This window comes from Neolamprologus brichardi, chromosome 6 (assembly GCF_056152115.1).
Source record: "Neolamprologus brichardi isolate AB-2024 chromosome 6, ASM5615211v1, whole genome shotgun sequence".
NCBI lineage: Eukaryota > Metazoa > Chordata > Actinopteri > Cichliformes > Cichlidae > Neolamprologus > Neolamprologus brichardi.
This window is the reverse complement of record NC_142109.1, coordinates 35,820,508-35,847,870: the sequence shown is the minus strand read 5'-3', so window position 1 is coordinate 35,847,870 and position 27,363 is coordinate 35,820,508. Positions and strand designations below refer to the sequence as shown.

Sequence of the window (27,363 nt, the reverse complement as noted above, 5' to 3'; positions counted from 1 at the left end):
GTTTATTTCTTTTTTTTATCATGTGGAGTTATAAATATTAGACGAGGTGCTAAAGTGTAGGGGAAAGTACCCAATCAATAAGACTGAGGCTTGTTGTAAAAAGTGTTTTGAAGTGTTACCTATCAGTTTATTTAACAAATGGTTATTCGACTTGCTGTTGCCTTCCTATCAGGTCAAAGCAGTCGGTCCATTCTCCTCTGACCTCTGGCATCAACAAAGCATGTTTGTGCAGAGAGCTGTGTGTTTTCTCCTTTTCTGACCATCCTCTGTAAGCCCCAGAGACGACTGTGTGGGAAAATCCCAGTAGATCAGCAGTTTCTGAAATCCTCAGGACAGCCTGTCTAGCCCCAACATTCAGTCACTTAAATCAGCTTCCTTCACTGCTGTGCTGCTCACTGTGAACTTTGACAAAGTCGTTGAGTTGCTGCCGTGTACTTTGGCTGATTATAGCTCTGCATGAAGGAGCCGTTGAACAGGTGTGCCTCATAAAGTACATATAGGGTCCAATTTTCTCACTGCCACTGGTTTTGTACTGCTTTTGGACATGACTGAACCCCAACAGAGTCTCAACATTGACATTTTTTAAAAATATTATTGTCACTGCATGATCTCTGGATCACGTCCGTCAGAAATGAGGATTTATGTCACTTTGTTATACATGAAGCACTTCTTCCTCCAACTTTCTAATGTATTGAGGCAGAGCTTTCATTTATTTAAGCGATCTCTTTCTGAAGATGAATCCTTCACCACATTGTTTTGGGTCAGTTGTTTCACTAAAACCACAGACGTGCTGAAGGATGCTTTCACAGCAGCCCGTGCAAATCAACTCTGGATCTTGTATTCTGGTGTGAAAGCTGCCGTTCAAACTTTAGCTTAATGAGTTACAATCTGCTGAATTTTACGGAAGCGTAGAGCTGCCACCCAGGCAAAAGAAAAATACAAGTGTATCACGTTATAACGTGAAACGTTTATTGTTCTAACAAGATACTTTTCACGTTTGTACAATATACCTTTCACGTTTGAACAACATAATATCACGTTATTACAATATACATAATTATCACGTTCGTACAATATAAATATTATATTGTACGAACGTGATATTTATATTGTACGAACGTGATAATTATATTGTACGAACGTGATAATTATATTGTACGAACGTGATCATATATTGTACAAACGTTATAAAAAATACCATTACAATAACATTTTTATTGTAAGAACGTAAAACGTGTTGCGTTCGGAAACCCAAATCCATGGTAGGTGTGGAGAGCTCACGCTCTTCAGAACTGGCACTTAACTTTGAATGCCCTGCTTTCAACATGGACACAAACACTGATAGCCCACTTCTGAGATTTCTTCGGAATCGTGGTGTACCTGAGGACTGTCTCTTACGAATGCTACAAGAACGCGTAAGTGCTCTCGTGAGGGGGAAATTTGTAAAACTCGCTTTTTACGAAGTTACAGCGTCTAAAAATATGACATATTGCTAAGTTAGCAACCACAGCGGTTTTCGCTTCTCTCGCTTTGACTGCGTAAGGACGTAAAGGTAAACTGCATTGGTGTGGATCTATATGGAATGGAGAATGTAGAACAAATTAACCCGCTGTATAAAACTGGGTCGTTGTATGACCACGTTACTACTTAACCCATATGCAGATTCCAGGTTTCTTAAATATATCGCTATATTATGTGATGCACTATGTTTCCTTGTTTATCTAAAAACAAATGAATTAAACTGTGTTTATATTGATATTTGGCTTCAATTTAAAAAACCAGTGAGTTCAACCCTTTGTGCTCTGTGCAACTGAAAGATACGTGAATACTAATTTACTTTTTCAAAAGTGGGCGTTGTATATACTGTAATATTTCTATTAATAACATGTTAGATAATCTCATTAATGTTGCTGGCATAGAGAGATGAAAAGAATAAATGCTAAATATTGATGGCTGCCACTAAAATAATAACAGACAATTATCAAAACACATGTGAAATGTACATACATTTTTTTAGTGAGGTACCTCATGTGGTGTGGCAGCAGGTATACCTTGTACTTCTGTATAGTAATAAATATCTCTGTTATTACAGATTGATGCCACAGTGATTGATTTCATGGATGACAAGACCCTGTCTGGTTACATCCCAACATATGGTGATCGGATAGCTGCCAGGCGGTTCTTCTTGGAAAACAGTGGTGCAAGTACTAAGGAATCAAGAAAAAACTCATTGCTTGAAAAATTGAAGGAAAAGATGGGAATCAATGAAAATGAGAAGAAACCTGATCATGAGGAGGCATTTGTTTCTAAGAGAAAAAGAACATATGCAAAAAACAACAAATGGGCTGAGAAAAAGACTCGAAAAATTGAGTTAGGGTGGATCCATGAAGGTAAGCAAGTGAGAAAGCGCAGAGGAGGAGGAACAAGGACCTTTGATGTGCCCAAAGACTCCAAAAAAGCTGACATATTACAGTATGCTAAAGATCTTTTCTTTCCAAGTGGAAAAAGCTAATTTGGAAGATGGGAGGTGTTCAGTCATAACATATTAGACTATCAGGAAGAGGCCATATTTGATGAAAATGTCACAGTTGGAGAACTCTACTCAGCACTTAAAATGGGAATGTTGAGATTTTACTTGTGCACAAGAAGATTTTCCAATGATGAAGATGATGAAGAAGTTTATGATAGAGGGAAAACACATGTAAACAATGTTACACAACTGACTGACTCACATCAAGGAGATGAAGAAGCTTCTCACACTGTTGTGATCTCATCATCAGAATCTAGGAATGCTGATGAAGATGTATTATTCGACACATCTGAGGTAATGATTGGACCCTACCTTGGAGAGCCTCTGCCTTGTCAACTTGATGACACTGTAATAGATGAACCATTCCTGCAGTTTGAGGAAGATGATCTGGTCATCACATCCATTACACTTCCTCCAACAGACACAGCAGTCAGTAGTCCAGATACATCTATAAGCAATGAAGCAATAAGCTCTGCAGGATCATATGATGTTGTCTGTGTTACCATCAAACTTCACAGGGTTACTATTCTGGAGGAGATGATCAGCCAGTTCAAAGATCCAGCACTCCTCATACACCCTCTAAAATACACCTACATTGATGAAAGAGGAGCTGATGCAGATGGTGTATCAAGAGATGTGTATGCTGCATTTTGGTCAGAGTTTGTGGACAACACAGCTGAAGGAGAGGAGTTCAGAGTGCCATCACTGTCTCCTAAATGGCAGGAAGAAGAGTGGAAATCCATGGGTAGAATTTTACTGAAGGGATTTCAAGACTATGGATATTTCCCTTGTCGCCTTGCTCCTGTTTTCACAGTGGCACTCATCTTCGGTGAGAATCAAGTATCAGATGATCTGCTGTTTGAAAGTCTTCTCTTTTACCTAAGTCAATCAGATAGAGATCTGATAACAAGGGCACTAAAAGAAGATCTTTCAGATGAAGACAGGGATGAAGTGCTGGATCTCATGGATCGCCTGGATGTATCAGTGCTTCCAACAAAAGAGAACTTAAAAGGCCTTCTTCTGAAAGTCGCACACAAACAATTAATCCAAAAACCAGCATATGCCGCAGAGAAAATGTCCTTAGTTGCAAGCCACTTCCTAAAAGAAGCTTTTCAAAGCCCACAAGATGTCCTACAAATGTATGAAGATAAAAAGCCAACAACGAGAAAGCTTTTGAAGTTGCTTACTGCCTCTCCCACCACTCAAGCAGAAAAGCAAAGCTTCAGATTTCTGCACCAGTACATCAGAGGACTTGACAATACAGGGCTCAGAAGGATGTTCAGGTTTCTTACTGGGTCAGATGTCATCTGTGTTGACAAGGTTGAGGTACTGTTCACGCCTGTGGATGGACTGGCACGACGACCTGTGGCACACACATGCGGCCCTCTTCTGGAACTACCATGGACATACACGTCCTACCCAGAACTACGAAATGAACTGGACAATGTTTTGGCTGCTAAAAGCTCTTATGAGTTCAGCATAGCTTGATTAAAGTCCATCATGTTTAAACCAAGAATGAAAGGTTTGCACTAACAATGACTGGCTATGAAGCTCTAAAGTTTGTTAAACCCACAAACAGGGAACACATCATTGTATAAAAAAAGAAAGAGCTTAAATTTCAGGGATATTTGAATTTATTTTCAAAAAATTGTGGATAACATCAATTTGTTTCCACCATGAAAAATGTAAATTTCAGTTTAAAATTTCATACTTAAAAGTTTTACTAGTTTAAATGTTAAATAATTATGTTTAATAAGTTCATATGGTTAGCAGCAAGAGGTGAACTATGCTTATTATTAGTTCTATCTATCATGTGTCAAGGTCCTTTTCCACAGGTCTGTGGTACAGTTTTGTAGGATACAACATGTCTGCTAGAGGGGATGTTTTGTTTAGTAATAATTCAAAAGACTTAATATTAATTATTTTCAAGTATATATATTTTTTTACCTTTCCACCAGTCATTTGTTTAGAACATATTTAAAGGGAATAACTTTGGAAGGCAATGTGTTTGATGCAATAGTTGACTGGAATAAAAGACAGAAAATTGGCACATAAGTTAAGTTTTGTAGTGTTTATCAAGAGTCTGTGTTTTCTTCTCCTTGAACACAAATAAAAGGGAGGCTAACATCTAACAGTGTTTGTTAATTATTAAATAATGCAGAATTTTTACATTTACCAGTTTACAAGAAACTGTTCGTGGATGAATAGCAGTTGCACAGTGTGTTCAGTAAAATTGAAAACAATATTTCATGAATGAGAATGTATAGGATCAGCAGTTTAAAAAATGTTTTTTCGACAGTCTTAAAACAGAAATCAGATATAATAGAAATTCAGTTAAAAAATAATTGGAAATGCCAAAAGGTTGAGATTATTCAATGCAAGTCTTTCTACTGATTTATTTTTAAAACATTTTGCGTATTCAAGCATTTACTTCAATGTTCTCATTTCAATTAATAAACAGGTGTCAGATGTTTTCTTTAGATGGGAAGCAAACGCCTGTTTTTTGCATAAATGCCTCAGTCAAAATATTTAAAAAAAGAAAAGCAATACAAATACAAGGACCTGCTTTAATTTTGATTCTTCACTGGAGTACGCAGATTTGGTTAAATAAATTTAGACATGCTTGCTTGCTACTATCTTCAACCGAAAATCCAAACAAAATAATAATGATTGTCTTTTCTATTGTTTATTGCACAAATAAAACATTGTACCAAAAAATATGTGCATAAAAATTCCCAAAGCCCAATTATATTTAGGTTTATAAGTCCTTCAGTATATAGGTTCTCAGGAAGAGATACAGTTCAATGGATTCATCTGCTGTGCTTGGTGGAAGTAAGAAGTTCTCTGACATTATGAGGCAACACAAGCTGAAAACGGTTTCATCACAGGTATAAGGTCCTCTCTGTTGACATTCTTGCTTACAAGCATCCACTGCCTCCCGAGAAACCTCTTTCAGATGATCCTGTCCTCCAAAGAGATGAGGGATGGTGTACATGAGAATCGGACGTCCACTTGGAGCAACTGCATTTCTGCTTCTGCGTATTATGTGGGTGTTCCACATATGTGCAACTTGCTGCAGCTCCTCCTATTAAATATTAAAAATTAAAAATCTCATATCAGTAAAAGAACACATTTCTCTTGGCTCAACATGTTACCCAAAACGGCGCTGGCACGGCTGGCAGCCTTAACCCAATTTCCCTCGGGATGAATAAAGTACGATCAATCAATCAAAAGCACCACACAGTGACAGTCAGAAAAACAGAGTTTATCAAAAAATAAGACAACAACAACAACAACAACAACAACAACAAGAATAACAGTAGTAGACACGTGATACTGTGTAAAATTTAAAGTAATTATTAAACGTGAATTGTTTTAGACAGTGTGATTTTATGTTTCTGGCCAGTGAAATATGCATTCTTTCATATCCTGAACGCAGTGATAATAGGGACGGTGCATGGTGGGTGTTAAAGCAAACTTTTTATTCTCTCTCCGTGTCTCTCTTTCTCTCTAACACACACACACACACACACACACACACACACACACACACACACACACACACACACACACAATGACTCATTAAAAGAATATAAACATGGTTACATACCTCGATGACGTTCAGGCACGTAAACAATATGAGCTGCTTGTCCAAAAAACATCCAGAAAAGCAGTCATGGTCTTTTAGTTCCTGGAGACGATTTATCCAGTGCTGAGCATGATGTCGTCTCAGAAAGGCCCACCAGCCTTCAATACGCTGATTGTGATTGCTGGATCCAGTAATAAAACAGTTTCTGACGTTCGGATCCATAGTCCAGCGCAAGAATCGTTGTATCTCGGCCATTATGACATTTTCTGTTCCCAAATCAGAGCGAATCCTAGCAGGTGTTCCCATCCTCTTTTCAACTTCTGCTATGAAATATCCAGCAATGACTTTGGGATCATTGTTTGTTGAATAGGCATGAAGCCAAATCATAACTCTAGAAAAGCCATCAATAGCTCCATTTATACAGATTCCAAAAGGCTTCAGTTTGTCATAGGAGTCAACATGCCACATGAAATTTGGTCCAGGATTTACATACGTGCGTCGCATTAGGCGATTTCTGCGTCGTTGCTCAACACCGTAAGGGTCAAGATATTTCAGTAAATGTCTCACAGTACTCTGCGTGACAACATAACCTGCCTGAATGCAGTTCAGGTGGTGTAGTTTGTATCCATGGAGCCTCCCGTGTCCCTCCAGTTGATCAATAAGAAATCGTGCCACCTCAATCGGATCGGACTCATTCTTTCTCCTGTACAGTCCCATGCGTTTTAGGTTTCTTCTAAGTGTCCGCATGCTTATCACAATACTACGGAAGCGTAGAGCTGCCACCCAGGCAAAAGAAAAATACAAGTGTATCACGTTATAACGTGAAACGTTTATTGTTCTAACAAGATACTTTTCACGTTTGTACAATATACCTTTCACGTTTGAACAACATAATATCACGTTATTACAATATACATAATTATCACGTTCGTACAATATAATTATCACGTTCGTACAATATAAATATCACGTTCGTACAATATAAATATCACGTTCGTACAATATAATTATCACGTTCGTACAATATAATTATCACGTTCGTACAATATAATATTTATATTGTACGAACGTGATAATTATATTGTACGAACGTGATAATTATGTATATTGTAATAACGTGATATTATGTTGTTCAAACGTGAAAGGTATATTGTACAAACGTGAAAGGTATATTGTACAAACGTGATAGTATATTGTTAGAACAATAAACTTTTCACGTTATAACGTGATACACTTGTATTTTTCTTTTGCCTGGGTGGCAGCTCTACGCTTCCGTAGAATTTGATTGTTACAGATCTCTCATGAAGTTATTTACAAGATTAACAATCTTAACATGAGCACGAGTACATTTCTTTAATCTTAAACATAAATAACTGATTGTATATTAAACCTGATGTTTTTATTCCTATGCCCAATGCCATTTATTGTAAAGGTGTCATTAAAAAGTACCACAGAGACCAAACATCCATTCAGTTGTAATATCAGCAGGATGTCTGTTTTTTTATTCTGGTTCTGATCATTTGTATGATGATCTTGAGCAACACCTAATTCTTCCTGTTACGGCTCAAAGAAAGCTGCAGTGGGTTACTGTGAGTCACACGTATCAGATTTCCCCAGATGGGCGCGTGCACCGCTGACGATTCTGAAAATAAATCAGAGTTCAACACTGACACCGTGTTTTATTAAAGTGGACCAAAATTAGTGTATTTTCTTTTAAAAAAAAAGATGATTACAAAAGAGGTGTGAGAATTATTGCAACTTTTTCACACTGACAAACAATCTTCCCTCTAATGTTTCATGTGTCTGAGCGAACACACAAACTCCCTGAGCGTCCCCTTGGGCCACTGTGAGCGACAGCAGACGTGTGCACTGTGGTCACGCCAGCATCCAAGTTACATGTTTATTAAAATAATCAAATTACAGCGTTAATAACTTGAACTCCAATTTTGAAAACCCAACTTTTTTTTTTACAAAGCTCTGACTTGTATGATGAGTCTGTGGTCTGGGAGAGAGTCTGTAACTCTGTCTGCAAAATACAGTAAAAAATGACCAATGTTGGGCAATTAATTATATAGTTACTTCTTCAAAAAAGTATCTGAGTTATGCAAACAACAAAGTTTTTTGCAGCTGTTTACCTAAAAATGTAGCCAAGGCGGTTTTTAAAATAAACATTTCAAACTATTTACAGAACAATCAGCTGTTCTGCATCAAATCTGATGCCACACAAATTATTTGTGCTGCTCCAAAAAATAATTTGTGTCCACTATGAGATAAAGGAGAACAACAGCCTGATACCTGCAGGCCTGACAACAGCAGGTGTATCACTGCTGTAACACCTGTAACATTCAGCAGTCGCCTCATTGTTCTGACACACAACAAAACTATTGACTACACTACACACTAACTACACACTAACTACACAAGATTTGCGCTAAACATCTCAAATCTCTCACATCTCAAAACACGCCGTCACTCCTAAAACTTCCCCCTTCCTAAACACCTAAATGCCAAGTTGCCACATCATTTTTTGATTGGTCGACATGGTACATTTTTCGACCAATAGGAAAGGGTGGGCGTGTTTTGCTTTCATCTTTGCTCACAGGCTTTCGAGCGTTTTCCTTATAAAACGCCGTTTTTACCGTTTCTTCCCGCAGTAAATATAAACAACGACAGTATTCAGGAAGAAAAACAAACATTGCAGATATTTTATCATAACTCTGGTTTTACAGCCGATCAACACAATTTAAAAACTGGTATAAAGTCCACACTTTTCCGTCAGTTGTTCGTCTGTCCTGCTCACATCTCCAATGGTTGTACACGTTGTCATTAACTTCACTCCACATCAGCCGCTTTGCTAAAACACCGGTGTCGTCACATAAGGACGCTGTCATAGCCTGTCAACGACGTTGATTAGCTGCATATATACGAATGTGAATCGCATCATCGGCTGGACTTTGGGATAAGGTGGCATCGTTCTGATCCCATACCGGAGCAGCCAGTCACTGACTAACACTGCAAAACAGAATTGTTAACTTATTAATTTTAATTTCAATTCAGGTTAGATTTTTTTTTTTCTGCGCGCAACACAGATTTTCTTTGCGCACAGACCGTGCCAGCAGTGCGCAGCTTAGAGGGCTAGCTGTGCTTGTCTAGCACACAGTCATTACAGTACAATCATATTTCGATGCCTTCTTCCTTGAATTAAATCACAAACAGACTATAAAAAGCCATCAGCGCTGAATATTTGATTTTATGAGTCTTGAACATTGGTGGTGCAAACAGGCTTCATAATTTCAACAATGTAGCCCCAGTGCTACAATTCAGCCACATGTATACAATTGTGTCTCGACACCCTGAGATGATCAATTTGTAATTGTTAACTTTTTCCTGTTAATTTAGTTTGTTTCTATCGAACAGTGTGTTCACGTTGCCACGGTGATGCTGCATCATGAAATGTTAAAGCTTTGTAACTCTGGTGTGTTTTGCCCAGTTTGTGTAGCCAGCAGCTATACGTCTGTCTAACTGTGACAGTAATCACATGAGATACTGGAGACAGGAAGTCGGTGTTATGTAAAATATATTTGATCCATTTAATGAAATATGCATGGTGTTTTTACATGCACATGATTTACAGCAACATGGTTTTATGATGTCACACAGTAGCACGGGCATAGCAGCCCAATTAAAGTCTTGAAATGTGATCGATAAACCTCAAAGTGCACAAACACCTGAGTGTCACTATTTTCTGTCTTATTTTTCAAAGATTTTGTTTCGAACTCCTTTAGTTTGATGCTTAAAGATGCTTAAAAAAGTGATATTCAATTCAATGCTTTTTAAATGATATGATGAAGATGAAGATTTTTAGCTGCTTGGCTGCAGGGAGGACAAAAAGGAGCGGCTACAGATCTGCAGCCCTGGTTCAGAGAGGACGTGAGTGTCATTCTCAAGGACACTTGCTTTTCATAAAGGGTGGTCTCCCGTCGGTGTGTTCACAAAGACACTTCTCCAGGACAGAAAATGGACGCTGCTCCTTTTTGCTCCTTCAAGTAACAAAATACATCTTACTTGGATGTTTGATTGATTTGAAAAATTCCATTTGATTTATTGTTAAAAGGGATTAATAATTTCCACTCCATTAGTAAGCCATGGTAATTGATGAATGGCAGCATCAGAAGAGATGAGAAGTTTCATTCACTTTCATTAAAATCTCATTACATGTCCCTCTGAAATAATTCAGTCTTGGCAACTGGTCCCCGTTACAGAGTTGATCGGAGCTGCTTGAAGCTTTTCTTCGGAGATGGTCGGTTTAACAAAGTCCTTGTAAGGCAGGAGTGGAGAACGTGGCCTGCAGGGCGGTGCTTCACACACTTTAGCTTCTGATCTTTTACCAAATGCATAAATTCAGGTTCTTGCCTTGAGTTAAAAAAAGAAGATTGATATAAAAGTTCTAAATGTTTGATAAATATATAGTTAGTGTGAGAAATCAGTTAGCTGAGCATATATGTAGACTCGGGGGGGAACTAGGCACAACTCAGGTGGCCTGAGGTAACAAAATGTAGCTGAACATACATTTTTGCCTTCATCTATACAAAAAATCAAGGCCAACTGTCTGTTTGGATCAGTATAAAGTATAAGCTAAGCGAATCTTAATATCTATAGCATCTGTAGCGTAATAATAAGCATCATGACAGCTCAGTCTGACACTAGGCAAGGAAGCAAAAGAAGCATATAGCTCAAAAATGCCACACTGTCAAAGTATTTTTGGATAATTTGGAGGGAAAAATACTGAACAATGCATAGGATGAAACAGACGTATGTACTGAGAACAGGAAATAAATCCTGCTTATTAGCTGAGAATGCTCCAGTGTCTTTACCAGCTCTCTGCAGACTCTGTGCATGCCGTGATTGTCGATGTGACTGTGGGCTTTTGTGGTATTGCAATGAAATGATTAAATGAAAAGAATTTCCCAGAGCATTTCTCAAACAGCTGATAGAACAGCTCCAACAGCAACTAAGCACCTTGTTTATCAGCTTTAATCATCGGAGGTTTTTTAAAGACATAAAACGCTCCCTGAATGACGGAGAATCATTTTTTCCCCCAATGCAAAAAAGTTAAAAACAACAATTCAACAAAACAAACAAACAAAAATCCTTCAAATTCATCTACAAGCAAGATATTTTCATTTCCAGTGAGCAGATGGTGTCCATGGCAGGACAGTATCCAGTACATATTCATGTGCTGAGCCAGCTTTCATAAAAGAAAAGTATGAATAACACAGAAAGCCATAAAATGCGAGTACCTTACATATTGTCTCAATTTAAAAAACACTGAAGTCATCGCCCCAAACTAACCAAGCAGTGAGTGAAGGTGACCTGCCTCTGACTCTGCAAACATCTATCCAGCCTCCAAAATTGCCCTTGTTTGCTTTTCAAACAGGACCGCTGTCTGTCAGCAGCTAATATCGCCATGGCAGCTGGGTCAAGGCACCGACATCAAAGAGCACCTGATTCGTCTGTGGGACAAGAACATGTTGGACACAAATGAGCTTAAAGCTGAACTCCTGGGATTTTAGGAAGATAATAAAAGTAGAAACTATACAAATGTCTGAAGTCCTGCATACAGTCCAAACATGGCTGGCAGTGGACTCAGGTTTTTGGTTAAAAAATTGAGATCTGTGCTGACCCAGTTAATCGTAGAGGGTGGCTGAGGATGTGGGACAGTAAAGGCTAAACGAGACATCGACTTGAATCAGCGTAAACAGAACGTGAGGCGTCTCCCGTATTAAAATACAGCATTTGTTCGTCCTCATTTGCTCCTGCGGCACGAGGCACAGATGTAAAAGCAAAGTCTGGTAACCTGATGGCTCCTTTTTGCACGAAATATGGGGCAGTGTTGGGGAGTAACGGAATACATGTACCGCCGTTACGTATTTAAAATACAAAATATGAGTAACTGTATTCCGTTACAGTTACCGTTTAAAAAGGTGGTATTTAGAATACAGTTACTTTGTTGAAATAAATGGATTACACGGCGGTACTTCCCTGTTTCATATTGTGGCGGGTCAGGACTGTTTGGGTTTGGTTTGACAGCTACGTTCTGTTGTTCCAGGCGGCAGCGTTACGGTTGCTATGGTTACAGGGTGACTCTCTCTCTGCGTGTTTCCTGGGTGAGAGAGCGCCTGTTGTTGTTGTTGTGCTAAGCTAATAGGCAGAATGCTACAGGTATAGCTCTAAAGAATGTAGCATCATGGGCAGTGTAGTCCGTGCTGCAGGGAGAATGGACTGCCATACACGTTATGTGTCTGTGAGCGAGGGAGGGAGAAAAAGGAAAAGTACGAGCTGTCATCGAGCAGAAACGGGAGCTGGAAGCATGTAAATATAATAGGCAAGGCAAGTTTATTTGTATAGCACAATTCAACAACAAGGTGATTCAAAGTGCTTTACAGAGACATTAGAAACAAAAACAAATAAAAAGCATGATTTAAAATTGATTAAAACAAGCAAACAAACTAACTAATTAACAAACAAACAAACAAACAAAACAGTATATAAAATCAAAACAGATAAAATCAAAACAGATAAAATCAGTAGTTAAAAGCTTTAGTTTAAGCTTAAAAGTGTGGATTTGGTGCTTTATTCAAATGCAGCTGAGAACAGGTGAGTCTTCAACCTGGATTTAAATAAACTGAGTGTTTCAGCTGATCTGAGGCTTTCTGGGAGTTTGTTCCAGATATAAGGAGCATAAAAGCTGAATGCAGCTTCTCCGTGTCTGGTTCTGACTCTGGGAACTGATAAAAGACCGGATCCAGATGACCTGAGGGATCTGGAAGGTTCATACTGATGTAGTTTGGTCCTAAACCATTCAGAGCTTTATAGACCAGCATCAGAACTTCAAAGTCTATCCTCTGATGGACAGGCAGCCAGTGTAAAGACCTCAGAGCTGGACTGATGTGGTCCACTTTTTTGGTCTTAGTGAGGACTCGAGCAGCAGAGCTCTGAATGAGCTGTAGTTGTCTGACTGATTTTTTAGGTAGACCTGTAAAGATGCTGTTACAGTAATCAAGCCTACTAAAGATGAATGCATGGACTAGTTTTTCCAGGTCCTGTTGAGACATCAGATCTTTTATCCTTGATATATTCTTGAGGTGATAGTAAGCTGATTTTGTTATTGTCTTGATGTGTTTTTCTAAGTTTAGGTCTGCATCCATCACTACACCCAAATTTCTCGCCTGGTTTGTGGTTTTTAGGTGTATAGACTGAAGTTCTCTGGTGACCTGTAATCGTTTTTCTTTGGCGCCAAAGACTATTACCTACCTATAATAATAACCACTGCAGCCAAGAAGAGAGCCTGACGAGCCCAGTTGTAAGTAAGCTATTAAGACTCGACTGTACACCGTGTTCGTGTTTTCCTCCAAAAACAATAAGTTCTGTTGGAGCAGCCTTTCAACGCCTCTCTCTGTCTCTGCTAGCAAAGTTGACCCAGACAACAAAGTAAAGCTAGTTTTCGGCTACGAGCCGACACAGAACCCACCGTATTAGCCAGAGGTCCCTTTACTACGGTTCGGAGCCGCGGACCTTCAGTAACAGTAATAAATCACAGCAATAGTACATTCATGTAGTTGTAAACAGCATGATAATATATTAAGTAATCCAAAGTATTCAGAATACGTTACTCTCATTGAGTAACGTAACGGAATACGTTACAGAATACATTTTGGGACATGTAATCTGTAATCTGTATTCTGTAATGGAATACATTTTAAAAGTAACCTTCCCAACACTGATATGGGGAATGTGTTTATGAGTGGAGCCTCATGCTTTGAGAGCTGAGACTGAATCAAAAAGGAAGATAGCTCAACAATGAGCTCAAACTTTTGAAAAACCTCTGTCAAGCTGAGGGGCGCTTCAGATTCAAGTGATTATTCTCTGTAGGGTTCACATCTTAACAAATTCTCATTTACATTGTCATCTGCATCTGTAAATGTATAAAATGTAGCTATTTTAATCGACACTGACAGCTGAGTTGCTTCATACTCCTTAGATTAAATGTGCACACGAGCTCTGCGGCAATGCGAAAGATTCGCATCACGCCTTACTATGAATCCTGCACTGGTCATGCTTTTTTCACACAATGTGACGCATCTCCTTCCTCTGCTGCTGTCTTTCTCACACTGATATGATTGGGAATTTGTTGAAATTCAGGCAGAGTCCCCTGAGTTTTCCCTGATGGGCAATTTGTGGGCAGTCAGGTTGATAGACAAGGACACAACATGCTGGATTGTTAATGAAGAACCGTGCTGCACTTAGGCACACACCCTCGACAAAACCCGCTCCATCAGAAAAACTCCCCCCCACAGTTTTCCAGCACTATTTTTTTATAACAGTTTCATCCGCGCTCTGAGTCCTTGATGCGCAGAAGGCGCTAGCACAATATCCCAGCGCCCCCCTCCCTCCTTCTCTCATTCTCACATGCCTCTAGGCACTGCCTTATTTCCCCCCAAGGAGTGGTGCAACTCCCTGCCAATTCATCCCAATCCATCAGTGAGTGTTCTCCCCCCTCTACACACACACACACACACACACACACACACACACACTGACCTGCCTCTTTTTCATTTTTCATGTTGTTGAGACAGAGACAGATTGGCATGCTGAGTAGGGACATACAACACAAGCATGGGGAATGAGAAGCCAGTGAGTGCTGCTGACTGGTTCGCTGTGTCCGTGTAAAATCAGGATAAATTTCACCTCGTTAAAAAGTAGTAATAGTCAGAATAACGACAACAATAGTAGCAAAGTTTAAAAATGACTTCGTTTTCTGGTCTGCCTTTTTATTTTAGGACTCTCCCACGTTAGCTCTGCGTGCGTAAAGCTGAAAGTAATTCAGATTTATCTTAAAGTGGACAAAGGTGCAGCTCCTTAGTTATTCCTCTGTCTGAAACAAGCTGTTTCCTGCTCTTTAAAGCCGTCTAGAGTTAAACTCCGCTTTCTTGTAATTGGCTGTGACTTGAAAACAGAATATTTGAACAGCAGCTGAGCGTGTGTGTTCCCACTTAAAAAGTTGTGTATATGAGTTGACCATATGAGCGATATCACTTCTGAGTGACGTCATACAGAGCCAAGTATGTGTGTGAGTGTGTGTGGGGGGGAGGGGAGGAGCAAGGGGGGGGGGGGGGGGGGGTTGAGCGTTTAGAGGTTCATCAATTTATGAAACTAACTAACTGAGCGGAGCCATATCTGTAGGCACGGTGTGGTTATTGAAAGAAATCCGCACCCAAAATAACATCAGAATCCAGAGTCGCTTATTAGGTGAAGATCAATAAGAGTAAAAAAAAGGCCAATTTTACTGACGCCATGGCAACTATATGATATATAAAACGTGTGATAATTTATGGTAGGTGGCATACAATGACCATGTTGTATTTCTCACATCTAAACAACTTCAAAGAGCTGGAGGAGACTCAGCACCACGGACAGCGCCCAACTCTCTCTCCCTCTCTCTCTCCCTCTCGCTCTCTCTCCCTCTCTCTCTCTCTCTCTTCCGGGCGCACACTCGGCAGCTGGCTGAGATACAGCTCCTCCTCTCTCCTGTGTGGTGGCTTTCCCGACCAAAGATCCTTGGACGTGAACAGTTTCGCTGAAGAGCACTTTTCTTTCCTCCAAACGAGCAGACGGACAGCCAAGCGTCAGTTCTTCCACATCGACCTGAGACAAAGGAGTTAAGGTGTCGGATAAGGTCTCCAACCGTCCTTCACCCCCCAAAAATCTCTGTCAGCGATGGAGACTTGGGCTGGCTTCTGCCCAGGCATGCACTTATCTCTGGGTATCTGGGTGATGATAGCCGCTCATACCCTACAAAATGCCAAGGCGGAGATAAGTTGCGCATCTTGCCCGACGCCAGTTCAACTTCACCAGGAGAAATTACAGCTGGGGATACGCGCCGACCCGACAGAGGAGCTTGCCACCCTAAAAAACATCCGAGTAGAGTTTAAGGAACTCGGAGTTACCGACCAGGATACTGAAATGGACGGCGACCGTGAGGCGGGGATTTCTGCCGAGGGTGCCCCCCAGTTCCCCCAAGATGTCAGTTTGGATGGAGTTAGCACGCAGGAAGGTGCACCCGGGTCCAGTGAAGAAAGTCGAAGCAACAATGATAAGCGAGAGACGGCTGAGGACTCTGCGCTCCGGAGAGCAAAGAGAAGCGGTCATGAGTTTGCCGAGTTCAGCGAGAATGGGTGGACCGGAGGGGCCGGCGTGGATGTGGGCTCTCCGGATGAGCGGGGTTCTATGTTAGACGCGCACAAACAAGGCAGGTCCGAAATCAGGTGGAACAGGGACGAAGGGAGAGGAAATACCCGCCAGGATGAGCCCAAGCTCACCAGCAGCACTTTCGCTCTGACTGGAGACTCTGCGCATAACCACGCGGTGGTCTACTGGTCCGGACAGAACAGCAGCGTAAGTACAGCCCCGCTTTAATATCTGCCCAGTTTTGTTTTCCTACTGGTTCCCGGTCACACTCCAATTCCACGCCAGCTGTGCCGGCGAGGCACTCCGTGGCGCGCAGAGCTCAGACTTTGCGCCGCGGAGTTTGGGTTCGCTGTTAACAGGTGCACCCGTGCAGACGCAGCTACAGACGCGCACCCGTGACGCGCACGGGCTTGTTGTGCTGCACCGTATTCCGCCTCGACCTTTGACTCTACTGTGAATTACACATGAACCCCCCCCCCCCCTCCCCCCCATCAGTTCTTTCTTGTTTTCTGCTGTTTGGTGAACAAACACTGCGTAGCTTTACACTCGTCAATCATGACTTTAATACGGATTTTATCCTGATTTACTGCCGCAGTGGGGAAAATATTTATGACTTATTTGCAGCATATCTGAGATATGCGAGTGCATGATTCATCCCTGTGACGCGAAGGTTTTCATCCGAATTAAATGTGGAGGAAAGGAAAGAGGGAGTCGTAAAAATAACGCAACCCTCGGTAAGTCCCCAAATTCTTTAGGCTTCGTGTTTCTCCACTGGAGGACAGTTTGTGCTTCACCTGAGTCACCGAAGAATGAATGAATTAGGTTTACAAATATTTATAAATGTCCATCCTTTAAATTAGAAATGAAGAAAAACATGCCCTGTTGGGTCACCACACAATTTGGAGGTTGGGAGGTGAGGTTAGGTTACACCCCCCACTGCAATATCACGTATGAGATGTGTGCCTCCTTGAAACAATAATGTATAATGACTTGTTGTTGTTGGTTATTGTGATTTATTGTCGTAACAACTAAACATAAAAAGGCTAGATGGTCAATTCAAGACTGTTTTGGAACATAACAGGTTGTTTGGCTGTAGAACAACATACAGTGTTCTAATGTAAGGAGTCTGTTCAGGTCAAAGCCAGGGGGAGGCTGCTGCCCTGCTGTGTGAAGCTGCACAGCAGCGATATAGTTCCAGAGAACCATTTACTTAATTCTAAAATGACACTGACCTCGTCCGAGCCTATTTATGCATATGAAATATATGAAAATCCTGCTCTTCTTACACAAGTGGGCCCTCATAGGAAGAGAATAATGAGCCAAAATGAATGTAAGTCATTTACACAACCGTGTAAGCTCACAGGGCGCCGTTGGGCTCTTCTTTGTGGTTTCACAAGCTTAATTTGTTGTTATGGCTGCTCCTCTGTCTTTACTCCGTTTGTAAAAGAAAAAAACAGAAAAAATCCCACATATTCAGTCTTGTCTGAGCTGATTATAACACGGTGCATGAACTTGTTTTTTAACCCGCAGTGAAGACCGGGGCACTATGAGGGGAACGCGTGTGTGTGTGTGTGTAAGTGCATGTGTGTGTGCTGGATGGAGAGGGTGAGGAGGTTATTGTGTGTGGCTGCCCCCAGCTTTAAATCTTCAATAATTATCTCAAAGACTTAGGCCACTGTTTCAAAGTCTCCTTCGCTTTCATGGCGAAAAAAAAAGGAGGAAATCATGTCTGGCCTCAAGAGCATTGTTCAAAAGAGAGGAGATCTGTTCCTTAATCTCGATTTGCTTTTGGTGCTTGATCTGCTGATGAATGGAGGGGAGGGAACGAGCGATTAAGCTGCAAGGCTTTTAACCAATCTGCAACAGTGGTTCAGTTAGAAAACGAGTAAGCTGGGCAGCTAGGACTAACTGCTTGGATGGATGACCAGGCTTATTCAGCCACTTCAATCTCGACTGTCTGCAGCCTCATTTATTTTTCATCTCTTTGAACTACAGAGACAGTCCTCACCAGAAATGTACCCACCTTCGCTTGCTTTACACACTCAAATTCTCCTGAGCTCCCGTTGGCCTCGTGGTCAGGACACAGGTAGCCGCAATATTGACTCTTACCTAATATTGTGTCGTCCTCCTTGTGCTGCCAAAATAGCTCTGATGTTGGGCTCGTTGGCCCTCTGCGGACTGTACTTCTTCATAACTTTGAGGAAATGATGGTGGAAAAATTGGTCTGCAGACCACTGCTTCCAGACTTTGTCTTTCAGTACTGTTTCCCCCATTGACTACAATATTTTGTTGACTTTTATCTTTTAAAATTAATACACGTGTCTCTTTCACATTGATTGGTAGAATCTGTTATAATATAGAAACTAGGCCACCACTTCAGGCACATTTTGCTTGTCACATCTATTTATCATAAACCTTTTAAGGGGTTAGAAGACATGTGCTAAGGTTAGTGTTGAGGTCACATGAGAGGCGATGTCCTGCACAATATCATCTGCACTGTTTTTAGCCTGAGCCGAAATCAAATATCCAAATAACAACAGCCAAATACTTGATGGTCAGAGACTGATTTCATGTAAACAGCTGATGATTCGAATCTAAATTCAGACCAGAAGAGCCCTTCTCTGTCTGATATTTGGTAAGATTTATTAATTATATTTTAACAGTTAACTGCTATAGTATTTTTATGTCTTAATCAGGACCATTAGAGATTTTGATTTTCACAAATTTATATTTGATTGAAGTGCTGTCTTGGGGTAGAGGTGGAGAAAGCAGCAACGAGGAGCTGCATTGGAGGTGGGTTGCAAAGTGGCTTGCAGATGTACAGCAACTGAGGGCCTATGCAAGATAGCTGGATGATTTGTACAGTATGAGCTGATGTGGGTGTTGTGATCAGCTGGAGGACAAAGAAAGGACTGGCTGACCTAAAAAAAAAAGAAAGAAAAAAGAAGTCGACAGTAGATGATCCACATCTGAAAGTCATTTCCTGGACCCGATGTTCACTGAAGCGTGATCAGAAACAATCTCAGTGGAAGTGTGGCTGTCAAGAAGACATTTTTAAGGAAGGGAAACAGGAAAAAAAAAGGTTATGCCAATAACACAAGTGCTGTGCTGAAAATCAGTTTCTTGTGGAGTGATAAATCCACATTTGAAATTCTTGGTTCAAATTGTGAGCATGTGAAGAGCGAGTCAGCAGAGCGATGCAGTGAGGCGAGAGCCATCTGTAAATCACAGCAGAGGCTCTGTCATAGTTTGATAGAATTATTTTGATCCAGCATGTCATATCATCTGGGAAGCATCTGATTGGCTTAATTTTTCAGCGTAATAGTAAAAAGACACAGTGGAGCCAGTCATGGATTGGCCTCCACATAAGGCTGGATATCAATATTACTGAGGCTCTGTGTCATCTTAAAAGAGAACAAAATATAGAGACGCTTTGAATGTCTTTGCAGAAGTCTGGAGAACTATTCCTGAAACTACAGAACAAAGTTACAGAAAGCTGCCTGATACAGTTCAGGCTGTGTGCAAGAATATAGGTGCTCATGTCAATAATTGACCTTTAGGCTCATTAGCATTGCACAAAGTCTGTTTTTACCTTACATACTGTATTCTCATGTAGATTTGCACGTTTCAGTAAATCACTGCACATGTCTTTAGAGTTTCTTTGCAAACTAGCAAACACCATGTATGTGTAAGATGCAGTCATTTTGATGTAATTATTTGATGTATTAATCCATGCATTCATCCAAGTTACATAAAATTACCTCTATAAGTTATATATTGATCATAACATGAGTTTAACCATTAATAATGGAGGTTAGTAATGTCAATCTAACTAACTGATAAAGAGTATTAATGTAAGAATTCATATATTCTTTGAATTCCCTGAATGTTTATTTTTTTAACATATTTTCTTGGGTCGTTCTTAACATTAAACTATATTTGGCTGTTTGATGTTTTGCTAAAATTAGACCTATTTTATACTTGTGCTTGTTTTGTATATTTTTAATATGATTCAGTTCATGTCTGTGTGTGAGAATAAACACCAACATTAACAAGTTCATGCACAGGTTTCGGTATAAAATGTGCAGCACGGTTTTTTACACGAAACATTTTGATTGTGAGATTTTTGCTAACTGAATTTATTATTTTTAAGGACGATGCATCCAAGCAGTTTAAGCATACTTACATTCAGTCTACTCAATATTCAAATAAATTATAATATTTGAAGAGAAAAAGTCTGCAGAAACCTGGATGCAGTAATTCGTCAAAGCCAAAGGCATCTGCACCAGGACCATCTGCATCATGTGGTTCAATGCAACCGGCCTCCAGCTTTAGTCGTGGTCGGGCCACTGTTACTAAAACAGATGCAGAATTTCGTTGTCCTTTTTTTCTGCTGCTCAAATTTGGTTGAGTTGCAGCAGAGAATTTTTAGAACAGGCTCCATAAGATCAGTGTTTACTGACTCATTGTTATGAGGCTCATATTTACTCTCTGTATAACAGTTTTGATTAGGCAGGAGAAAAACTGTCTGCTTTGGCAGAGTTTTCATATCTTTCTCTGTTTTTTTGATGGGGACAAGAAGATTTATTGGATTTGAAAGTTCTCCCAAGTGTTTCCTCTCTATAGAGCCCAAGGTTATTCAGTAGTTACTGACTGGACCGAGGGACAGTTTGTCTGGATAAAATTAAAAACAAGCTGAAGATTTAAGTAGTTAATCAAAAAGCAGCCTGTGGTTAGTCAAAGATGGCTGCCACAGGAGGCCCTACTTGGATAAGGTTAGCAGTGGTTATGTAAGTAAGTAAAACTTTATTTATATAGCACCTTTCAAGATAAAAATCACAAAGTGCTTCACAGAAGCTAAAACCTAAAAATAAAAATCAACCAAAAGCAAGTTTGAAAAGATGGTTTTTAGCTGTTTTTTAAAAGTGACCACTGAGTCCACAGATCTCAGGCTCAAAGGGAGAGACTTCCACAATCTGGGGCCACAGTCACAAAAGCTTTGTCGCCTTTTGTTTTCAGCCTCGTGTGTTGGACAGCAAGCAAGCCCTGGTCACATGACCTCAGGGACCTGCTGGGAATGTATGGATGTAAAAGTTCACTTATATATGTTGGTGCTTGTCCATGCAGAGCCCTGAAGGTCAAGGTCAAAACCTTAAACTGGATTCTGAATTTAACGGGGAGCCAGTGCAGCTGGATCAGCAGGGGTGTGAGAGGGGAGGACTTGGTCAGAAGCTTTGCGGCAGCGTTCTGAACAACTTGCAGACGCTCCAGAGAGGCTTTACATAAACAAGTAAACAAAGAATGACAATAGTCCAGACGAGATGAAACAAATGCATGAATTCACATCACATGCTTCACCGTGGTCTCAAGGAGATTCTCAGGGAGATAAGTCTTCCTGCCAACAACCAAGAACACAGCACATGTTGATCACTGGAACCTTTTCTGACCAACAACTGAGCAGAGCCTGAGCCAGTGACCTTTAGCCAGCTTCTCACCATTTTGAATTCCTCTGGATTAAACGCTTAAATGAAAATGCACCACAGCTGGATGACTGGTGTGCACTTTGGCTTCACAACAACTTCACAACATTTGTGGTTCGGAGACTTTCTCTCAGCCTTACTTCAGACAGATTGCTCGGCTGTGTCTTGCACTGCGACTACCTGTGGGGGGACTTGACACTGCTGTGGATTCCCCAGGGGTCGGTGGCGTGTCCACACGCAGTCTGTCGCCGTGTGTGTCTTAATGTTTCTGTCTCAAGCTTAAGCAGGTTACATCCAAGCCTTAACCTTAGATATTAACTGGCACTGTAGTGGTAGCCATGTTGAGAATAACTGTCGTTTCTAATATTCATGAACATAATTCCGATGATGCATTCCTCCGGTGACGTGACGAGTTCTTTCCTGGAGTATTTCTGAGCCAGTGTAACCTCCCAGCCTCAGCAGTCGTGGGCATAATGGCATTGTGACTGACAGCTGGAATACAAAATGGAAAGCTTTAGCAGCGCCTCTTCTAGTGTGATCTTGAAACATTCATCTCTTCTAAGGGAACCTTGAGCTCCTTACCCATCAGCATAATCTAAATGAATATATTCCTTTAAGGAAGCTGTGACCATAAGTACCGGCATCGGGACGCCGGCTTTCCGGCTGCTGCATCTTTGCTCCTTGATGCCTGTTTCATGTTCTCTGGCACACGGTGCTCCCTTTGTTGTCCTCTGTGGGTTTTAAAGGGGTTATTGAAGAGTAGTATGGGAAATTAACATAACCCACTGTGGGTATTGCTCGACTTGAGTGGTCTTTAAAGTCGTGAGAAGTCATGCCGAGGCAGGTCGTCCGTATCTGGCAAGTCATCAATAAAGCTGCCTGCGTGCGTTTGAAATTCTCAAATCCCTCTTGAGAACCGAAGGAACGCGTGCAGAAAAATGTCATGCAGCAAACACGCACACGCATACATGCACCCGCATACACACACGTACATGCACCCGCATACACACACGTGCATTCTGGGTATCTAAGACATTAAATGCTATTTCATTTCCTCTGCAGGGTATCAGATTCTTCCTGCACAGGACTCAGAAAAATTTTCTCTGTTTTGAAAGAATCTTGCAGAAATGTTTTGAGGAGACTGCTTTTGCACGCTCTGATCTTTCTTTGCAGCACACTTTGTGATAGAAGGTGCTATAGACTGACCGACAAGGATGAAGCATTCGCTAGCGCCATCTCTGCTGCGAGGGGAGGTGATTTAGGATGTAGAGACAGGCCGCGTTCCCTCTCACTTTCCATCAGCCCATCCTCCCCCTCAGCCTAAATTACTGATGCTAATACATTATAAAGTTGTTTCTTTTCTTGCCTCTCTTGCTACCCCGGTGCCTGTCTGCTCTGGAGGAAGAAGAGGGTGAAAAACTAGAATATCATAAATAATGAAGCCCTTCCAGCGAGCCCCAGCTCCCTCGTCCCTCCCTCCTTCCCCTAATCCCAGTCTAATTAGTGTCTACAAATTTGTTTCTCATCTCCTGTTTTCTTGGGTTTTTTTGCAGTGGAAGTATGATGTTATGGCAAGAAGCCATGTGCCACAAAACATGAATGGCGAATGGGTCTTGACACTGGCCTCCGGAGCTCGACTCTTGGCCGCAGTTCCCAAACAGTCGGGGTCAGGCCGCCGCTCGCTCTTGACCTACTGATTTCACGCAGTGTGGTTTTAAAAGCACGTCGTGTTGCATAATCCTCTCACTGGCTTCAATGTGTAGAATGAGTCACTAATGTATGTTGGGTCATTGCCGTTTATTCTACAGAGCTAAAATCACATTCAGGAATGAAAAAGAGAAAAATTATTTGCATGGGATGCGAGCACAGCTGACTGTTTTGAATATATCCAGAAAAACCGGATAAAACGAACGCACACATTCCCATCAGCAACATCTTACCCTCGCGACTGCATGCACAAAACTCCCCTTGCCAGAAGTTAACTAGGTCAGCACAGTTTTAGCATTTTCTAACTTCTGCTAAAGGTCACCAGATGCACTTAAAGGTGTCACATAATGTTAAAGCTCTCCTCGGCGAGGAAACGCTGCCACATTAAGGCAGCCATTCAGGAAGCCATCCAATCAGGATGCATTGCACCTGCTACTGCAGCACGCCGCCGATCTTGGATCACATCGAGCTGCTAAAAGGCTTTGAAGCTATGAGCGTGTGCGGAGTAGAAACCCAGCCGGTTGCACAAGAGGCTTTAAAGGCTGCGTTCGCCAAACCTAATAGCCTCATTATGTTTCCTGTGTGATTGCCGCGGTGGCTGAAGCGTTGATGGAAGCCAACTGTCTACGACTTCAGAGAGTTGTGTGTAATCATACGCTTGGCCACTGATCCCGGTCGGCAGTACAAGGGTGCCGACGTTATTCGCACGAGTCAGAGAGAACGAAACTGATACATGCAAGAGTCACGATTGATTTCGTCTCATTTCTATTATACCCCGTGGCTTTTTACCATCTGGAACATGCAGAGCATTTGGGGTATCGTCTAAAAGCGGGGAGCAGCTTCGTCCCACCGTCCTTCTCCTCGAGCTGTGAGTGCGAGTCTTTCCGGTCCCAGAGGCACGCCGCATCTTGACCTTATCCAGTTTTTTTCCGAGCCAAGTGCGATACCTTGTAATGTTGATGTCCCTTGCCATTTCCCAAACATGGGCAGGCCAGGGAGAGCAGCCAGGCGATGAACACATAATAATGTCAGACCACAGCGAAGCGACAGACCGCACGCTGCGTTTCTCTCTCCCTCTCTGCCTCGCCGTCTCTTATCCTCTCTGTCCTGCTTCAGCACGGTCTGTTTCTCCCACACACTGATATACATTCATTAGGTCACAGATGCACAAAACTGCAGACGTCCAAACCCACACAGCGTACCTAAAAAAGAAAGCCCGTGTAGCACACACGCACCCTCAATCAGTCTCAGTATCATGTCTCACTCTCGGTCGGAGTGAATGGTGTCGCGCCTGGAGGAGGTTGTCATTGATGGAGACTAATGTTGACACATCACACCCCGGACCTGCAGTCAATTAACACATTGTCTAATTAAAGTGATCTACTGGTTTATCCGTGAGAGATTGAAAGTGGCCGTAAAACGTGTCCACACTGCGTTAATTTTACAATCAGGTCCGCTTCTTTATTTCCATGGTAATAACCGGCTTAAACACCTCCTATTACCCACCAGATTGCGTAAGCGTCTTTCACCCACGGCGGCGGGAGATAGATATCCAAATTCAGGGGCATCTATTTCCTGTTAATACCCCTTTCAAGCTGCATCAAATACTCCAGTACGTGACTGAATTTCTGACTGTCCACAGTGTTTGGTGTGGAAGTCGGCCTGAACGTTGCCCTTTAAATAAATTATCCTTCAGCTGACTATAAGTCGTTTTTCTCCCCCCCAAGGTTTTCGTCTACTTCCTTCCAATGGGGAACACATTACGTTTCTATCAAACTCAGTAATTGTCTATTTACCCAGCCCCCACGCTGAGCGGCTTTTAAAATTTTAATGGCGCTGTAAGAGTTGTTTGGACCGCTTGACGGGTACGGCGCTAATATAAGCCTGTCTTATAAAGGAGAGCGTGAGTGGTCACGGATATCAATGAATTATTAATCCTGCGGCTCTTTTATAGGGATATTCTGTGAGGCCGAAACACAAAGTGCACCGCCTCCTCACAATCCTGTCGTGACAAATACCGCGAGCCCGAGGTGTCGCTAACGATCCCTTTGGTTAGTCAGCGAATAGAGGTGTCACTTACACCTCAAGGTTGTGGCATTTATTTCCCACTGAGGCCGCTTACAAAGGTAAGCGCTCATTATATTTACTGTGATGGTGATGTAATGAAGCTCGTTACATTTTGCCTGTTCCCCTGAAGGTAACGCCTTTCACCTGCACACTTTGAGGCTGCACAGGACTTTGTGGTGAGCTGCATTACAATTAGTGATGTTCCTGTTTTTATTATACTTTTAATTCACCCCAGTGGCCTCAGAAGCTCCTGTTTATATTGTCAAGTTCCACTTATTGAGTTCCATAATGGTGCATTTAAAGACAGGTTAGTAATAATATCAGTCTACTACATAAAAAGGCAAAATTCAATAGACCCAGGGTCAGTTTGTAAGGGTACCTGGGTCTTTGTCCCAGTGTTTAGTGTGTTTTGGTTCTTGGATACTGATTTATTTTGTTATGTCTCCTAGTTTTGTCCTCTGAGAAGTTTCAGGACCCTTTAAGACCTACCATAGAATCAAGTCTGCCAGAGCTTATATTATATTTTTACATGCTGTGGAGCCATTTTTGGGAGCATTTCAAGTTGCTATACATCAATACAACCATTACAGCCCAAATTTTAATAATATGTCTGCATTAAGTGCATAGTAATTACATAAATTGCAAGAAAGTGCAATAAACTACCAAAAAAATTGAAAATCGTTTTTGTTTTTTTAACATATATTTCTAGTTAGAGAAATTTAAGAGGCTTATCCCTCAAAACTGTAAATACAAAAAAGTTGCACAAAATAGTTTCCCACCACAGGAAATTTATTTTGAGTGTCTTCATAGTTTTATTTTTGAAATACACCAATTTTTATACACTGCAGGAAAAACGAAAATAAATATTATAGTGCAAATTAGCAAAAAAGCAGCATCTGCATCAAAATAAACTATTTCCAGCAGTGCAATATGAGTCCTAAGCATCCCAGAAACCACACAGAAAGTCATAAAGTCAAACATAACTTTTAAAAACACCAGTATAGGCTCATGAGGCCCTGATGGTAAAAAACTACATTTCCGCGAAAATGACGTCACTTCCGGTTTCGGGCAGGTCATGGCGGACATGCGATAGTTCACGCTGATGGTGTAGGAAGTGTTATGAACAGCTGATCGGATCGGCAAAGCGTGTTTCTGGAATATTATGTTTTTGTTGCTGCAAGTGCTTTTTATACAGTTTTTGCAAAGTTATATGTGGAAGGAAACTGTGACCGAGGACAAGCTGATGGCATAAGATGTAAGTACAACTCCTCCGGTTTCATATGCAAAAAAAATTATTGCGCTAGCTTACGTGGTTGCAGAGCTACAGGGATTTAAAAATAGTTACACAAAACGGAGCGTGCTGGTCTGACCGGCTTTAAAGGGTTAAGTAGTACTTCTAGTTATGGTTGTCTTAGTATTTGGTGTCGTCTGGGTTTTCCTCCCCAGCATTTCCTGCCTTGTCTTCGTGTCTTTGTCTAGTTGCCTGTTTCCCATAGTCACGTCTCTGTGTGCTCCCATTACTTCCTGTTTTACTTTGGTAGTCTCCGGTCTGGGTGAGCTCTCTGCTCACTCGTCATTCTTGTGTATTTAAGTCCTTTTTCTTCCGTCCAGTGTCCGCTTTGTGTCCTACTTGCTTCCTAGTTTCATGAGTATTCCCAGTTTAGTTAGTTTTCTGTTTTTCTGCCGTTCAGCAATAAAGCTACGTTTTGAGTTTATCTTTCGCCTCCACAAGTCTGCGTTTT

The 27,363-nt window shown here is 41.3% G+C and overlaps 2 protein-coding genes and 1 pseudogene across 2 annotated transcripts in view; 2 read left to right on the top strand and 1 right to left on the bottom strand.

Annotated features, from left to right (window-relative positions):
* The first annotated feature begins 1,400 nt into the window (after window positions 1-1,400).
* LOC148102635 (uncharacterized) lies at window positions 1,401-4,018 on the top strand (annotated as a pseudogene).
* Window positions 4,019-5,257: 1,239 nt separating this feature from the next.
* On the bottom strand, window positions 5,258-6,822 carry LOC148102634 (uncharacterized). Its single transcript, XM_087842644.1, has 2 exons — window positions 6,141-6,822; window positions 5,258-5,615 (listed from the first exon to the last, which is right to left on the bottom strand). The coding sequence occupies exons 1-2, from the start codon at window positions 6,621-6,623 to the stop codon at window positions 5,289-5,291; spliced, it is 810 nt and encodes a 269-aa protein (XP_087698770.1). The 5' UTR covers window positions 6,624-6,822; the 3' UTR covers window positions 5,258-5,288.
* Window positions 6,823-15,702: 8,880 nt separating this feature from the next.
* sorcs3a (sortilin related VPS10 domain containing receptor 3a) overlaps window positions 15,703-27,363 on the top strand; it is a 288,360-nt gene continuing 276,699 nt past the window's right edge. The window contains exon 1 of the mRNA XM_087842211.1: window positions 15,703-16,574. Within this exon, the coding sequence (XP_087698337.1) occupies window positions 15,897-16,574 (678 nt within the window). The 5' untranslated portion in view covers window positions 15,703-15,896. The remainder of the gene's footprint in view (window positions 16,575-27,363) is intronic.

What these genes read in the sequence shown, in the direction of transcription:
- LOC148102634 (XM_087842644.1), bottom strand. Translation starts at nt 6,623, where the DNA reads ATGCGACGCACGTATGTAAATCCTGGACCAAATTTCATGTGGCATGTT. An exon ending in CGTGCCTGAACGTCATCGAG is followed by an intron (nt 5,616 to 6,140) that starts GTATGTAACCAT and finishes AATATTTAATAG; the next exon opens with GAGGAGCTGCAGCAAGTTGC.